We start from the raw sequence: 17,170 nt of genomic DNA on the forward strand, positions 1-17,170 counted from the left end.
GCGTTTTTCATTCCTGGTGTGAAGATTTAACGAGCAAAACTTATTTATGGCGATTTAGCGAAGTAACTTCTTTACTTACTGGGCGCAGAATTTCCTTTTGGTTTCAGATGCAGAGTAACAGGTCTTTGATATTTCCGTGACAATAAACTCACTTAAACAAAGATTGTTCATGTTTATGAAATGAGAAGAATAATATAATTAGTTTATTTAGTTTTTTGTGACCTGTGAAATTTGCTTGTTAGTATGGACTTGCATGTGCGGAAAACGATGCATCTGTACCATCATGTAGCGGTAAATTTTTTTTTTTTTTTTTTTTTTTGTAAAATCTATTACTTCTAAAAGACATTTTAGTACTTGAGTATAAACCATGGCGATTTCAGCAGTACATGGACATTTTTCATGTTTTCCTTAGTAAGTATAGTTTGAGTATGTTCTCTCTCTCTCTCTCTCTCTCTCTCTCTCTCTCTCTCTCTCTCTCTCTCTCTCTCTCTCTCTCTCAACTGAAGATACATGAAGGACATAGACGTAGATTATTTAGGCAATATCTATCGTTGCGCCATAAATTTATTGTTCCGGTCTCGGTTGTAGAGTCAAGTGCGTTCCCAGAACTTACCTCCGTGAGTGATGTTCAAGTACGCACGTATTATGTCTGCCTCCTCAGTACGAAGTTGATGAGCTAATATCACAGCTACTAAGAAACTATGAACTCAATGATTATTTATATATATATATATATATATATATATATATATATATATATATATATATATCTGTATGTATGTATGTATGTATGTATATATATATATATATATATATATATATATATATATATATATATATATATATATATGTTTGTATGTATGTATATATATATATATATATATATATATATATATATTTAAAAATCACAGTAGATATGGTAATCAACATATATATATACATACATACATACAGATACACATACATACATACATACATACATACATACATACATACATACATACATATATATATATACATACACATATATATATATGTATGTATATGTATACATACATATATATGTATATATATAGATGTATATATATATATATATATGTATGTATGTATATCAGAGTGAATACGGCAGTGAACTTTGTATTGTCTTTTCTCTGAAGCTACCCCATGGTTGGGGAAGCGACTTTATGTGCCCAGTGCCTAAATGCTCACCTCACCAGCGAGTAGAATCGAGTTCAATCCTCGACCAAGACGAACTAGAATTTTATGCGGTTCTGGTAAGCACTCTGCTGACCTAACATTTTGAGTTAGGTACCTGATAACAGAGGTACTGTCCTATCGAGAAAAAGACGCTGAAAACGCAAAAGATCACACCTTTGGAACCTAGCCGTTACACGGGAAAAGGCGTTGTATCATATGTACACACACACACAAATATATATACATATATATATATATATATATATATATATATATATATATATATATATATATATATTATATAATATCACACACACATAACAATACTCCAAAATCCTACAATTGGCCCATTTCGTGATTAGAGATCATGTGATTAACAAGATGGATTTCCGAAGAAAGAGCGCAATGAAATGCGAACTTTGGCTCGGTTATACTCTCCTGAGTAGAGTACACGCAAAATATAAATACGTACTGCATGCAAACACACATACATATATATGTGTATGTGTGTTTGCATGTAGTACGTATTTATATTTTGTGTGTACTAGCGTGTATTCTACTCAGGAGAGTGTAACCGAGCCAAAGTTCGCAATTCATCGTGCTTTTTCTTCTGAAATCTATCTTAAATTTAGTCGTATGACTCTAAACACGAATGTAATAATTGTAGGATTTCGTGAGTACTGTTATACGCGTAGTTACTGAAGAATAGTTTTTGGCGGTCTGTGCGGCATCCACATGTGAGAACACCATCCTGATTGTACTGAAGCTAAAGAATTCAGAGATCTATAAGTCCCAAAGAAAGGAAGGGTCCTCCGACCGCTATTTCAGTCCATTAACGAAGCCCGTTCTTAAGCTTAATACCGTAAAGAGGTTGAAGCCATTCTGCGAACTCGCGGGACGCCCAATTCCCCGAAAGAATTCCAAGGTCGGATGTACTGAATCGCGATTGGTCGCTTCCAAGTTTCTGCAGTTCTTCTGATTTACGCTCTCTCTCTCTCTCTCTCTCTCTCTCTCTCTCTCTCGCTGATTATTCTCCTTTTTATTTTACGGGTAATAGAACTCTTTGTTACTACTCTTGGTTTGTTGCCCTTTCTTGTCTCTTAGTTTGTGATCAAAGGTAGGTTTGATGAATGATGGTGATCGTCGATTTGCTCTACATATTCGATAGTTTCTCCAGAGGAAATTCATATCGACTTGGATGTCTTGGATTTCATGGTACCCGACAACAGCTCCAAAGCGGCAAAGGTGTTTTGCTTTTTGTGACACCAGCAGAGGGTAACTTCGGCAGATCCGTAGAGATAAGATGCTGTCATTTTTCGTGAGGTGTGAATTTAACTGCCAGAATAACATATTTGATGATAATGGGTACAGGATAATAAGTCATGTGTCACACGAATATTCTGTATTAATACAGGAAACCGTTAGTTATTTGTTTAGTTTCTGTTTATTTGCAGTCGTTCATATAGCGTCTAAGATTGTGTGCGTGTTTGAGAGAGAGAGAGAGAAAGAGAGCGGGGGCTTTGGGGTAGTGATCGGGGGAAAGGCAGCAATGGCTCATTTACTTATTATAAAAGGTCAGAATAGTAGTAATAATCTGGTAGCTCGTTTTGTTGGCCATCGGTCCTCGTGACAGCGCCACGAGTGAAGCCATCTGATCAACAGTAGTACTTGGTAGATGATATTGTACGTATAGCCCATTGTCTACTGACTTCTGTGCCATTTCTCGGGGAATTCTAGACAGCTTTTTGGTTCTTTGCATTCGGAGTCAAAATCGAAGTTTGGCATAAAATTGCTTCGGTAGAGGAAACACCTTCTAGAATCAGTTAGAACACAGTTAATCGTTGTTATACTTTGAACTGGATTTACCGATCAAAGCATGAGAGTCTTTGCGAGTTTGTGTATACACACATTATATGTGTGAGATGGTTTAACTTTTTTAAGGACAGTTATATATGTGTGTGAGTCTACCTTTTCTAGTAATGTTTACGAGTATTTGTGATTTGCTGCTCCTGTGTGATATAGATAGAATGCAAATCTTGAGAGGTGTCTTTTGTCTGATGTTACACTTTGTGTGTTACATTGGTAACTAGTATTTCGTTTTCATTGCTGGAACATGATGCTTTTCATGTGGTACTAGACCCATCAGAAGATTGTGTTAAGTTTAATTTCAGTCTTTCGTCAAAGTGTTCAGTAAAGCTATATCATTTATCACGAGTAAAGCAAGGAAGCGTAGAAATACCTAAGATTGAAACGGACCAGCAGTTACTATAAACCTTTAGAAATGAGACTCGTGTCCAGGGGAGGCTTAGCCGTATGGGATGTTTCGATGCCTGATTTTGAGTGTGCCGATGTGCTGAGGGCTTAGATCTCAGTGGTTGTAGAGTTAGCTGTGGTATAGAAACGTAACAGGCATGTTCGAGCTCTAAAATGTTGTTTACTAAGCCAAGACAAACATTTAGTTAACAGTTTTAAGAAAGTTGGCAAGCAAATTTTTTGCATGTATTTTTTAAATGTAAAAAGAGTGTTACGTGTTATTGTTTATTTATTTGTTTAAGACCTAAGCGAAGACAAACATTTAGATACATTTCAAGAAAGTTGACAAGCAAATTTCTGCATGTATTTTTTAAATGTAAAAAGAGTGTCACATCTTATTTTTTTATTTGTTTAAGAAGTTCACGAGTTTCTTCCCTTTACTTTGCGATTGTATCTTAAATAATTCCAGCGGTTAATTCGCTCCATAAGTATTTATGTCTTAATAATGTCTTGCTTGCACAGAAAAGAGAACGTAGAAGTTTACGTTATTAAGTAAATACACATTTATTCACCTGAATATAGCGTCGGACACACACACACACACACACACACACACACACACACACACACACACACACATATATATATATATATATATATATATATATATATATATATAATTTTTTGTTTACTAGAGATTACACAATTTAATAGATAGGCAGACTGGCAGATGTTAGGTTTCTCAGGAAATCCCAGAACCAGGGGCAGAAAATGAAAAATATAAATGAATATGGGATATCGGTATTTACAGTAGAATCTGAGCTAGAAAAAACAGCATGCATTAAAGATAGGATGAAAAAGTCAAATATAGGTAACCCTATGCGGTATATTCCTGTCGACTTCATTTCCTTTTGATGTACTTTGTTTGACGTGTAAAGCATATTTACTCTCTTATATATAAACGAAAGAGGGAGGGAATCCGAAGTACTTGGTAAAGCATTCTGTTTGGGATGCTTAATTTATGAAATGGTTAAAAGGGGAAAAATCCTCACTTCCGTGAAAATACATGTTCTGAGAAGCACCGCTGGGCCTTCTTTTCCTTGTTTATTTCAAGGGAATTTCTCTCTCTCTCTCTCTCTCTCTCTCTCTCTCTCTCTCTCTCTCTCTCTCTCTCTCTCTCTCTCTCTCTCTCTCTCTCTCTCTCTCAGAAGAGAAATGGAGCGTCCGGTTATTAGCAACGTTATTTTATGAATACTGGAAAACGCGTTGGGGATTCTGTTATCAAAGATTGCGTCTGGAAGTTGCCAGATCTTGTTTCCAAACTTCACAGACTCCGTTCCCTGAGGGATTTCGGCCTTATAACAAGAAATCGAAAATCTGCATTCTGAGAGTTATTCAAGGAAAGGGGTGTTAGGTAAATCTCAGTTTTCCCCTTTTCTGGGTAAGACGACGTGAATATTTTTTAAAACTAGTTCTTTTTTCAGTATATGTATGTAGAACCTATTAGTTAGTTTTGCCAGATAATATGTATTTGCAATAGTATCAAGTTTAATATTTCCTTTTGCGAAGAAGGGAAGGGATGTTAGCGCCCTAGCAGCTTGTAACTGAGACTCATCAGTAAATTAGAATCAATTGCATCAGATTGAATGGCTTCTAGTGAAGGGATTATAGCCATTAGAGAATTCCTTTCAGTGTCCTCACTCCCCATTGGAATGTAGGCACCAAGTGCATGTTTCCCACTTGTCTTGAGTGTTGCTTTGCATTATTCATCATAATTCTCTCTTTTTTTTTTTTCCCTTGATGTCATGCCATGTGGCAACATCACCGCCTTCTCTCTTAAAGACATGGTGTTTATTGAACGGTTAACTAGAATAATAATATTCTTAGGATTGGTATTTTGGAGCTTTCCTAGATAGTGACCCCCCAGGGGTTTTCGGGGGTCGTTATCTAGGACTAATATTTCTTGGGGGTCATTATCTTTATGATATTTACAGTCTTTTATTTATGTTTTTACGGTAATCCCCAATGGGCTTGTACTAAACACACACAGATGGAAACATGCCGGGTTAAAACTCTTGGGAGTCACTATCTAGGAAGGATCCGGTATATTACTTTCAAATATCTGCATTGAATTACTTCACACACACACACACACACACACACACACACACACACACACACGCACGCACGCACGCACGCACTTGGGAAAAGAATCTTCAGTCTTTTCTGTCCTACATTTTGCCTCAGTTGTAATACTGAGTAGTGCATCTAGTTTGTTGTGTGATTCTCATTGCATAAATCTAATTATGACAGAGCACCTTATACAATCGACAGTTTGTAAAGCAAAGGTGAAATGCTAGTAACTTGGATGAAAACTCCCCCAATGCGAGCTCTGATTACCAGTCTCTTCAAATGGAGCTGATATTTAAAACAGCAATGATAAATTGTCCTCCGGTGACATGGGAGAAACATTTATTATGGGATTTATTATCATTCAGTATCAACCTCAGTAAAATCTTGTCATACACCGTGAATTAGCTTAGGGGGGTGCACTTGCTACCTACGAGGAGTGAAAAATCTCCTCTTTTGCCCTTGTTCCGAACTACTATATTCAGAATTCCGTATTGACGTTGTTAACGCAAATATAATGAGAATAAGCTTTAGGACAAGAGTAAATTATGATAAGCTTTACTACAACGGGCTATAAATATCTGGATTCTAATGGACAGACAATGCTAGGGTGGTACTGAAGCAGAGTACGAGAAATCGAACTCACTTGCACGGTTGAGGACGCAGGAAAGAAGAAAATGGCCGAACTTGCAAGACCACCGTTATTGTGATGCGGGTGATCACCACAAGGCGCTATTTCTTTTGTTGGCGGCTATCTTGTTTCTCCGAGCTTCACAATGGGAAGGATTTCATGGAATTTACTTTTGTAAGGCCCAAGTGGAACGGCCGGGGACATTATGATGTTACAAGCTGGGGAAGTCTTCCCCTCCCAGCATTCTTTTGTAGATTTCGGAGTGAAAATTTTCTGTTTTTTGAATTTCTTAATCAGAGGCACTTTACTCATGAAGAGTAATATTTTCTTTGGGACTTGTCCAGTGGTATTTCCAAAGAAAGAGCTGGAACAGAGCTTTACAATGCTTTTGGTAGCTGTCGCCGCAGTGTTGAGGTACTTATGTTTGTTGTCACTGGTCATTTGCATATTTTATTGACAAATGTTTGAAAAATGCAACGTCAGAAATGTTAAGTAAAGTTCTAGCACCCACTGTGGGGCTGCTTTTGGTTATATTGCTAGGCCATTGTATCTTAGCACTCTCCTTCCTCTAGTCATACTGACGCTGAAGTGAAAAATATGTTTTAATAACTTTGCGAAGCACAACACGCTTCAGTTTTTAGACATCGTGCCATAAAATGTCCTTTGTGCTGCAAGATGTTTCATCGGTTGATGTGGAGCTGTGTTAATTTCATCCTATAATTCTCAGTGTGTGTTATAAGAAAACTTAAACGAATAGTGCTCTCTCTCTCTCTCTCTCTCTCTCTCTCTCTCTCTCTCTCTCTCTCTCTCTCTCTCTCTCTCTCTCTCTCTCTCTTGATAGATGAGGTTGAATTATCCTAAATTAAATTCGTACGCATGTAGTCTGTTAAAATCATTTGCTTTTCCGCGAAACACGCCGGACCTTTGATGTTTCTGATTATATGCTCCGAAAAAAGTCGGTGACATAATCATTAAAGCTAGTTTTGTTTTGATAGAAAATAATCAATGTAAGATACTGGAATGGAGAGGAAGCGTACCTACAAAAAGTAATACTACGCAGACAAACTGCAATGTGAGGATGCCGCCAGATTTTTACTTTGATGATGCAACTGCTTTCGAGTTTTGTCTGAATCAGAATAATTTTGCAATAGCAAGCACTGTTACGAATTTTATTATTATCATTATTATTATTGTTATTATTATTTTGTGTTATACAGAGGGCACACCTCCTAGCATGTGTTATCCAATTGGCCCTTTTTACGAAGTCAGCAAGCGGATTGGTGGACGTAGTTTGTTAGGGAGGAGCTGCTGTTGTTAATGCTCTGCAATTGGCTCTTCTGGGAACAGTTGTATTTTGATTGGTCATAATGGCAAGCTGGGCGGTGCGATCGCCTTTTTTTTATTTCAAAGAAGGAGAAAAAGGGGGTGGGGGGGTTGAGGAATTGCCAACAATAGAGTCAGCGTGAATTGCAAATACATGTTTATTACAGATGTGTGTGTGTGTGTGTGTAAAGAGAGCGAGAAAGGGGTCTTGGCGTCCTTGGCAGAATTGTACACTTCCGAAATTCTATTTTAAACAATGGTATACTGTACATCCTATCCTTGGATTTCGCAAGAACTACGAACGCTGTGATAAAAGACATTAACAGAAAGTAACAGAATTGATGACAATGTTAGCGAGGTTTCTGAAGAACTAAGTTCCGTTTTCATTGACTTTCACGCCGACAGTAATGGAATTCTTTTACCTACTTACTTCCTTTTGTCTGAATTAACTAACGGAAGATTTCGTTGTAGAGGGTCGTAACATTGTAAAATGTCGTATGATAGTATCTCTCTCTCTCTCTCTCTCTCTCTCTCTCTCTCTCTCTCTCATCGGAAGTTCGTTGTCGCCGCCAAATTTAACTCTGCCTCCGGCGGATCCTGTCAATTCATCCATCTTGATCAAAGCTGAAACTTGCCCGACTTTGTCGGACTCAATTCCGCCTGGGAATTTTGCGTTATCGTTTTGCCCCCTTTTTCCAGTCATGACAAATTAAGCCCCGAGAGTAGACATATATTTTGAGGTACATAGGACTGTGTACCTCCCCCCCCCCGCCAACACCCACAAGCACACACACATTAACTATATATACGATTGAATAAGAACCAACATTAACTATATATACGATTGAATAAGATCCTTTTTATATTTATGTGCACAGGGTTTTGAGGAGTTTGACTAAAGCCACTTCAAAAGTCGTCCCCGCCCCTCCCCTCCTCGTGGTCTGGTGCCTAGAACTGGTGGCGCTCTTCCCCTTGCCTTGTCCTAAACCACTTAGCATAGTTGACCCACAAAGGACCCCCGATGAAATTCTCTTGAATTAATGCCGGGCTTCCTGCTGTGATTTGCCCCGTACACTATTTGATGATCCGGTAACAGCTGGAACGAGGGCGGCCATTCATCCGATTCCTGGTATCCCATCTGCCGGTTTTTATGGAGGATGGCGTGTTGTCATAGGCGCATTTGTATGGCCTGTTACCAGATGGCTGGGCCTCTCTCTCTCTCTCTCTCTCTCTCTCTCTCTCTCTCTCTCTCTCTCTCTGTCTGAATGAAGGCTTCAGTTATTCAACAGGAAAAGGTCATCATTAAGTAAGCGTATTCGAAGGTGTGGCCACTGCGTTCGATTTTTAAACATTGATGTTAGATAGCACGCATGAGGTCCTGGCAGATTTATAGCGACAGCTGCAACTTCCGTCATTAAGGTCGTTCGCTTCTGTGACAGCTATCTTTTTTTTTTTTTTTTTTTTTTTTTTTTTCTAGTTGATATGGGATAAGATTTTAATGACGTGCACTGCTCGCCATTTTTTTGTCAAGATAGCTGTCTGAAGCAAACAGGCATCAGACCATATATACATATACACACAAACGCGCGAGCGCGCGCGCACGCACACACACACATATATATAGTAAGATAGATAGATGAATAGAGAGATAGATAGATAGATAGATAAATAGGGACATTGAAATGATCTGCAATACATAAAGAATCGTAGAGCAGAATACACGGCATAATGACCTTTCAGAGCTTGCTAATTTAAGATTTCCACGTAAATTCTGCTCAAATTCCGGCCTTAGCCGCAGCGAGGGAGGGGAGCGAGAAAAGAGGGAGGGCGAAGGCATATTTGTGTGTGTGACCACCATCACTATGATTTCCATTTTACTCGGAATTTTCTTATAAAAACAGCGAGAAAAGAATAAGTTGTTATCACGCAAACCGTGCGACAAAGAGGGCGCACACGCACGCACGCACAGGGACTACGAAAGTGTATCGAGGCAAGTGGGTGTGTTGTTGCAATGCCTGTCATAACCCGCTTTTGAAAAATGCTCTCAAGGACTGTCGTGAAAACTATGTCGTTCATCTGTTTCATTATTATTCTAGCCTCGGAAGATAAAGTTCAGTGAGGCCCCGCATCAGCCTCCTGGCGATGTAGGTCGAATAAGCTGCGCCTCTCGTTTCAGACCCCCTTTGCAGTTTTCATGTGGAATGGGATTAGCGTGGTCGTGAATATCGTGAAAAGTGATGCTTTCTTTGTTTGTGTTTATACAAATATTGACCTATAAAATATATGTTTGCGTAACTTAATGTCTTTCCCTGCGGGCCATTGGAACCCTTTCCTCTCCTTCTTTTTGTTGCTCTTGTAAAGTCAAAAGTTTTTGAGTTCCCTATATAATTATTCCATTCGATTTGTTCTTGTTTACTGAAACTTAAGCTTCGCTTTTTTTTCTTATTCATGTGTGTCTCTGATGTTAAGAGGAACTTTCTCACTCGCGCCCCGTCCCTCCGATGTAGAAGAAATGAAGAAATCGAAACTGAGATCAGAAATATCATATGCATCAGAATAGTATCGGTAATAACTTTAATTTCTATAAATGTTATGGAACTATTTCGCTGTCTAAGCCTTCGATTGCTCTTTTTGCACGGGATACTTTCAAAATTGGTCTTAATGGCACAGTCAGGCTTACATGATGAAATAAGTTTACCAACATGGCAGCCTGCAAAATAGTGACTTTCATATTTGGCAATTAGTATCAACTGGATAATGCAATTGTTGCTGTTGTAGACGAGGCAGAACGTATGCAAATTCGGGCTTTTTCTCTGGTCTGTAAGTAAACTAGATGCTTTTCATTATCTAGTAGAACAGAGAAAGATGGGTTCATAAATAGGTATAGAAAAGTGAATGATCAATGCATATTTTTCCTCATTTCAAATTTGAAAGCAATAAAATTGATAGTACCATTGTTCTATGTCAGTGAAACATTTATTTTATTACGTATTTTTTATAAGTACATTTAATTTTTTTTTTTTTATGTAGACCAAAATCCATTGAACATCCTTTATCATTAAAAAAAACACGCTGTCTTAGTTTTCTTTCAGAAAGAAAGAGATCCCTAAAGAACCAGGTGTTTTGGAAATATATTTAACTTTTTTAAGAGGAAATACAGTGATTTATCTTTCTACTTTCCCGAATACCTTTTAGGGGAAAAGGGCGAGAATGAGGTAGTTGTGGCCTTCGAGAAGTTTTAATTCCAAAACAGATCTCAAGCGACCTCTGCTGTCACTTCAGTAATGTTACTTTCGCAAACAGTCTTTGGAATATTGTGTGCTCGTATAATTTGAATATCTGCCTTTTTGTAAATTAATTTTCCTCAGATCGTTCACTTTATTTAGAAGACTGGCTGAAAAGAAGGCATCCCAACTAAGGTTTTGGTTTGCGATTTCATTGGCTTCCTTCTTTTTCTTGAGGGATTATGTTGCATGGAAAAGATAGGAGGGTTCTACTATTTTCCCTTCATTAAGGGGATGCACAAAGAGAGAGAGAGAGAGAGAGTGAGTTTTTGTGGGGGGGCGGCTGGGAGTGGGGAAGGCAGAGGCACTGAGAAGTAAGAAGGACAGGGGCAGCTTCATTGGATAGGATTACCTCCGAAAGAGCTCCCGAGAATTCATCTTAGCGGCTTGAATGTCGTTTCCTTGAATGATGACAAAAAGCGCACAGGGGTTTTTAGAAAGGGTTGGTTGGGGCTTGGCGAAGGAGAAACATAATAAAGCCGTCAGGATGACATCATGGCCACATACAATGGAGACGTTCTCGAGACCCCAATCTCTTTCTTTGGTTCCTATCACCTTTCATCCCAGTGCCCAGCGTACTTTTCTTTCCATCCGTGTTCCTCTTTGTAACTATTCCCTCTCAATCCAGGGCCTGGCAGGTGCCCCTGACAGTTTCTCCCCCTCCCCCTTTTTTTTAGGAGCTTTGACTTTCCGTTTCTCGGATCTTTTGCCTCCCACCGAGATCAAGATAAGTGTGGAGGGTGTTGAGGAAAGAGATAGAGAAGGGAGGTTTTCATTGTTAGCACTGTTTGCCTATTCACGGTAGGCATCCAGTGTCCAAGAACTCCCGCGTTTCTTGGATCCTTCCCCCCTCAACAATGAACAATGAAGACGATGGCGTCGGCTGTGTTTGTTGATTCTGAGGGCAAAATGTTGGCCATTCTTGGGATCCGCAGAGGAGGGAGGGGGATTTCTTCACCTGAAGGGGGCTGTGCGCACCACCGCCGTCTGTTGTTATGAGCTGTTGCGCATCGCATCGCGCCTTTGTTTGCGACTGCGTTTTCTCAGCATTTACCTGCGCCTTTGTTCGCGAGTTCTTGGAGTTCCGATAGCTCTCCAATGCCATCGTCGCTCCATGGTGGTCGCCTTTTTTTTCTTTTTTTTTCTGTTTTTTAATGTCAACTGTTATCCTTACATCCTCGTCAATATCTAATCCATTCGTATATACTGTATATGCATGCACATATATTTGATATATATATATATATATATATATATATATATATATATATATATATATATATATATATATATATATATATATATATATATATATAGTATAGTATATATATACACGAATGAACTAATATCGACGAGGATGTAAAGATAACAGCTGACATCCACAATAATTAATATATATATATATATATATATATATATATATATATATATATATATATATATATATATATATATATATATGTATATACATATACTGTATATACATATATATTTATTATATAGATAATCTCCTTCATCTACCATTCAAGGGACGACTCATTGATGAAGCCAAAGTCAATTTTCGGTGCCGTAGTGACAATTTATAAGTACGAGACTTATTAGCACATTAGTCTTCTAGTGAATTGTTTAACACATCTGTAATATAATCTGTTATTTCGTTTTCAACCCCACCTCCCTTTATTCTCACTATCGAACTATTTCTGTAAAGCTGATTCGTTACTAAATTATTTATACTGTTGTTCAACATCGTTGAAACAATACTTTAATATGTGTTAATAGCTTTATAATACATTAATTTAGCTTTGCACAACATTTAAAACATCAAGAATGCTTGACAGTATTCTCTTCGATATGTCAGTCTGTTGTTTAAATTTTTTCCTAGAATTTGTGAAACGAGAGATTACCGGAATTTCTGTTGTTGAGGTTTGAATTGGGAGAATTTTTGGAAAATATTTTGCCTCTTATTGTACGGTTAATTTGTTTTGTTAATAGTAATCCCGTCTCTCTCCTTCTGCATTTCCTATTTCTCTCTCTCTCTCTCTCTCTCTCTCTCTCTCTCTCTCTCTCTCTCTCTCTCTCTCTCTCTCTCTCTCTCTCTCTCAGTAAAATATGCTGATTGGACCAGCTTTTAAAATATAAACAATCACGTATTGTTTGTTTATTTTTGGTGTCTAGTTACTGTATAGCAGGCTTCTTAATATGGAAATATCGTAACAGTTACAAATATCACTTGTGTTTTGTCTGGTCCTCTTGTCCTTGATGGGCAGAAGTAAAGTGATTGACCTCTCTCTCTCTCTCTCTCTCTCTCTCTCTCTCTCTCTCTCTCTCTCTCTCTCTCTCTCTCTCTCTCTCTCTCTCTCATATAAATATATATATATATATATATATATATATATATATATATATATATATATATATATATATATGTGTGTGTGTGTGTGTGTGTATGTATGTATGTATGTTTATATATATGTATATATATATATATGTGTTTATGTGTGTGTGTGTTTGCGCTCATGTTCTCTTGTTTGAGAGAGCTGAAGAAAGGTACTGTGCATTTGTTTTTGCCTTTTAGCTCTTTCGTGTTCTTTATTACTACAAGTAAGAAGTTCGTGTGCCGAATGTACTGTAGAAAAAAAGGTCAGGCCTGACGTTACTTGAAATTATGCATGGAAACCTTTGTGATTAAGATTCGCAGCCAGCAACCTGGATGATGTTCTTTCTAGGTGTCTTCCTGATTGACTAAATATCGTTTTGTTGATGCCCAAGCCAGGGCGGCTTTGATCCGCTGCAGACAATAGGTTGCGTGCCCTTTGAAGATATTGATCAAAGCTCTCCCTTATTCTCAGTTGTCAAAGGAGAGAAAACATTCAACCTCGAAGTAAACGCCCATTGTCAATAAATATCTCTGATTAGGCGTTGCTAGGCTCTCTCTCTCTCTCTCTCTCTCTCTCTCTCTCTCTCTCTCTCTCTCTCTCTCTCTCTCTAAATCATTATAATCCTGATATCAAAAATGCCGGAAACAGAGGACGCTAAGTAATTCACGGAATTATTTACATACCGCTATTAAACATCTGCCAGACTTCCACGAACGGACGTAATCTGTAGAACAATTTTCTTCTATTTCGTGCGGTATTCTCATAGAATATTGTAATATAAACATATACGCTTCTATGCAAGTGATAGATATTTATATTTTATATGCATGTGTGCGTGTGTGTGTATATGTGCATTCTTTGTCCCATGAAAGCTTCAATTCTCTGAAGTTCTTCTCTGTTGTATGACTGTCAGTGGCTTTTGATTTTAACGCCTGGTTGGAGGTTGACAGCAAACTGAACCATATGCTAATTTATAGCGCTCCGATGAGTGGTTGATGAGCCTGGATGGATAGGGGAGCCTGCTGAATTTCTGACTTAAGGGGGCAATCGTTTAATAGTAAGGGGCTGGGGCAGACCGTGTTGCCTTTTTATACTTGCCTTTCAAGGGAGACACGAGACTGGCCCTATAGTCCCTCCCGCTCAGAAATTAAAGAAAGGATTCGTTGGATGTGCAGATACCATGAAAGAAAAAAAACAATCATCTCGGTAACAAAAACAATTTTTCCTTGTCTGTAAGGAGAGTGAAATAGCTGACCCAGTGAAAGCAGAGGGATCTTTCAGTCGGTTTCTGCGTCGCTATACTGCAAACTACTGTATATAGTGGTATGATAACTTAATATTAAGCTTTCGAGGACCTGACAGGGACTCTGCCACAAATGGTCTCGTAAACTTACAGTCTTTGTGGAAACGTAGGCCTACCACATTCGAGAAATCAGTCCTGAGTGTGGGATAAAGTGCTTTGGACCCATTTCGTATAAAATTCATTGCTCCTGTTTTCGGTCTGGGCAATGACTATGTACTTCGTTATTAGTTAATTGCTTTGGGCTGTGCCTCGGGGTAGAGGGGCATGGGAATAGCAGTCACCTCCAGCATGTATGCTGAGAACCGGAGCACAAACAGTCTTTGACGCAAATCTTTACAAGAAGTCTTTTAATATAGTATGTTTAAGAGAATCCTGTAGCAACAGTCATCGTTACAATGATTTTTTAGCTGATGAATTAAGGGTAAACAAATGTGCAGAAAGCTTATACAACAGCAGCAGTTACATATACCTACAATGAAGCTTCATCGGCAGCTTGTCGTCCCTCGGCTTACAAACAATGTCACACACTTTCTGCGCGCTCTTGTATGCTTCCTGGGTTTCTGAGACATTTCCGTTCCCCATTTTCTCCACTCATCTAGCCAAAGATTCTTCTGTCTCCTCATCCGGCCTCATTAAAACTTCCTGATTAAAGATACTTTTCCGTGAGTGCTCATTTCATCTTCATATCCCCATATTTGTAAACACCTCAACTGATGTTGCTTCTCTCTACAAAATAACCTCTGATACCATACATCCTCAACACTCTTCAACTGCATCTTTATCCGTTGTATCATAAGCTTTCGGCAAGTCTTTGATCTGTAACTGTGAATGTATGTGTATATATATATATATATATATATATATATATATATATATATATATATATATATATATATATATATATATATATATATATATATATATATATATATATATATATATATATATATATATATATATATATATATATATATAATGTTTCTGTGTTGTAGTACTCTATGTCTAGTTCCCAGTATTTTACATGGCAAAAATCTGTAAATGAATTACAACTATAATAAGACTGCTCTATAACCACAAACCACCGACAAAGCAGAGCAATCCATTCCCAACACAAAGATTTCGTAAAAAAAATCGAGGCATAACTGTTTGCATAAGAACGCTAACCAAGAAACGCATGATCAAACAAACAGGCAGAGAAGGTCAGACAAACAAATCGAGCAGAAAACATAACCATCATCACCTTGGCTGAGGTAATAGTTGTATCTGTTTGGGCAGTTCCTTATTTTTAAGAAATTATTTTTAGATAGTTCCTTATTTTAAGAAATTATTTCCACATAATTCTGTCTTTTAAGAAATTATTTTTAGATAATTCCTTGTTTTATAAAAATTACTTTCAGACCTTCCGTATTTTAAGAAATTATTTTTAGGCAATTCCTTTCTTAAGAAATCATATTGAGACAATTCCTTCTTTTAAGAAGTTATTTATAAGTTATTCTTTTAAGAAATGAATCTAGAAATCTGAAACGCGACAGGCGTCATTCACTATCGTACACCGTGCAATGACTGACCTCGCTCACTTTCTTCTCCCTTTCTGCAGGTGTCCCCTGGTGGATCGTCGTGACCATTGTCGCTGTCGCCAGCCTTATTGTCATCATTATTCTCGTTGTCGGTCGGTACAGTTGGGAGTAAGTATCATTGGCACTAGTTTTAATGCATTCTTTTCATCTAAGTATAACAAGACCTTCATTATTTCCATCGTCTATCAGCGTCGTCTGATTGAATTCTTCATTGTAACCGGTTAAAATCTCCTGTTGAAATTACAATTTTTGACAAGAACATTTACCCATGTTGAGGTTTTATATAAATTCATACTGATGTTTATTTTCATTGCTAGAAGTGTGTATCATTTTAAGACAGTTCACTGACATATTACGTTTAGAGTCATCTGCAGTATCTTTCAGAGTCAGGTTTATGAAGGTTTATGACTTATTTTGCTCGCAAACTTGCTAATGTAAATTTGTTTCCGTTTCTCTTACTAATTACTACGCTGAGTCAATGGATACTGTAGAGAAGTTTATTGACCAGAATCTTACTGCGGTCTGAATTCGAGCAAATAGCTCATCTTCATAGCTTTCAAAGATTTTATCATTAGCTCAGTAAATAGTGCAAGGCTGTTTATGTATAAGTTAGACATGTACAAGTTTAAATAGAGTTTGATTTCAGAAAACACTATAAGCAAATTGTGAAGCTTTTGGTGTTCTATTGCATCTTGATAGTGTTCTTAAAACGAGTTTCCAGTCCGTTGATATATTGATATTCCTTAAGAAGCTTACAGTGGTATTTTAATTTTTTCTGTGATATGTCGGCTATATAGTAAAACTGTATGGCAATGGTATATATATGTAACACAGTGAATCAGGAATTTTCTGCGCAGGTTTGAATATGGCCATACAGAATTAGCTGTGGTTTGTGTAGGTAAATATTTAAGGGTAGAAACCATATGGCCACATTTCCGGGAGTGCGCATACAGCAGCTCTCTTAGGAACATAAGCAGCAGAATCAGGAACTTAATCTACCCTCGATATGTTCCCAATAGAGTTAATAATGACCAAGTTTTGTTTAAATTGTTTGTGAGGAGAACTTTGGACAACAGGGAAGAGAGGCCCCTAGA

The 17,170-nt window shown here is 37.7% G+C and overlaps 1 protein-coding gene across 1 annotated transcript in view; it reads left to right on the plus strand.

Annotated features, from left to right (window-relative positions):
- Positions 1 to 17,170, plus strand: part of LOC136835818 (cytokine receptor-like) — a 191,670-nt gene that overhangs the window by 164,812 nt on the left and 9,688 nt on the right. Inside the window, 1 exon segment of the mRNA XM_067099671.1 lies at positions 16,097 to 16,184. Within this exon segment, the coding sequence (XP_066955772.1) occupies positions 16,097 to 16,184 (88 nt within the window).

This window comes from Macrobrachium rosenbergii, chromosome 55, assembly GCF_040412425.1.
Source record: "Macrobrachium rosenbergii isolate ZJJX-2024 chromosome 55, ASM4041242v1, whole genome shotgun sequence".
NCBI classification, from domain to species: Eukaryota; Metazoa; Arthropoda; class Malacostraca; order Decapoda; family Palaemonidae; genus Macrobrachium; species Macrobrachium rosenbergii.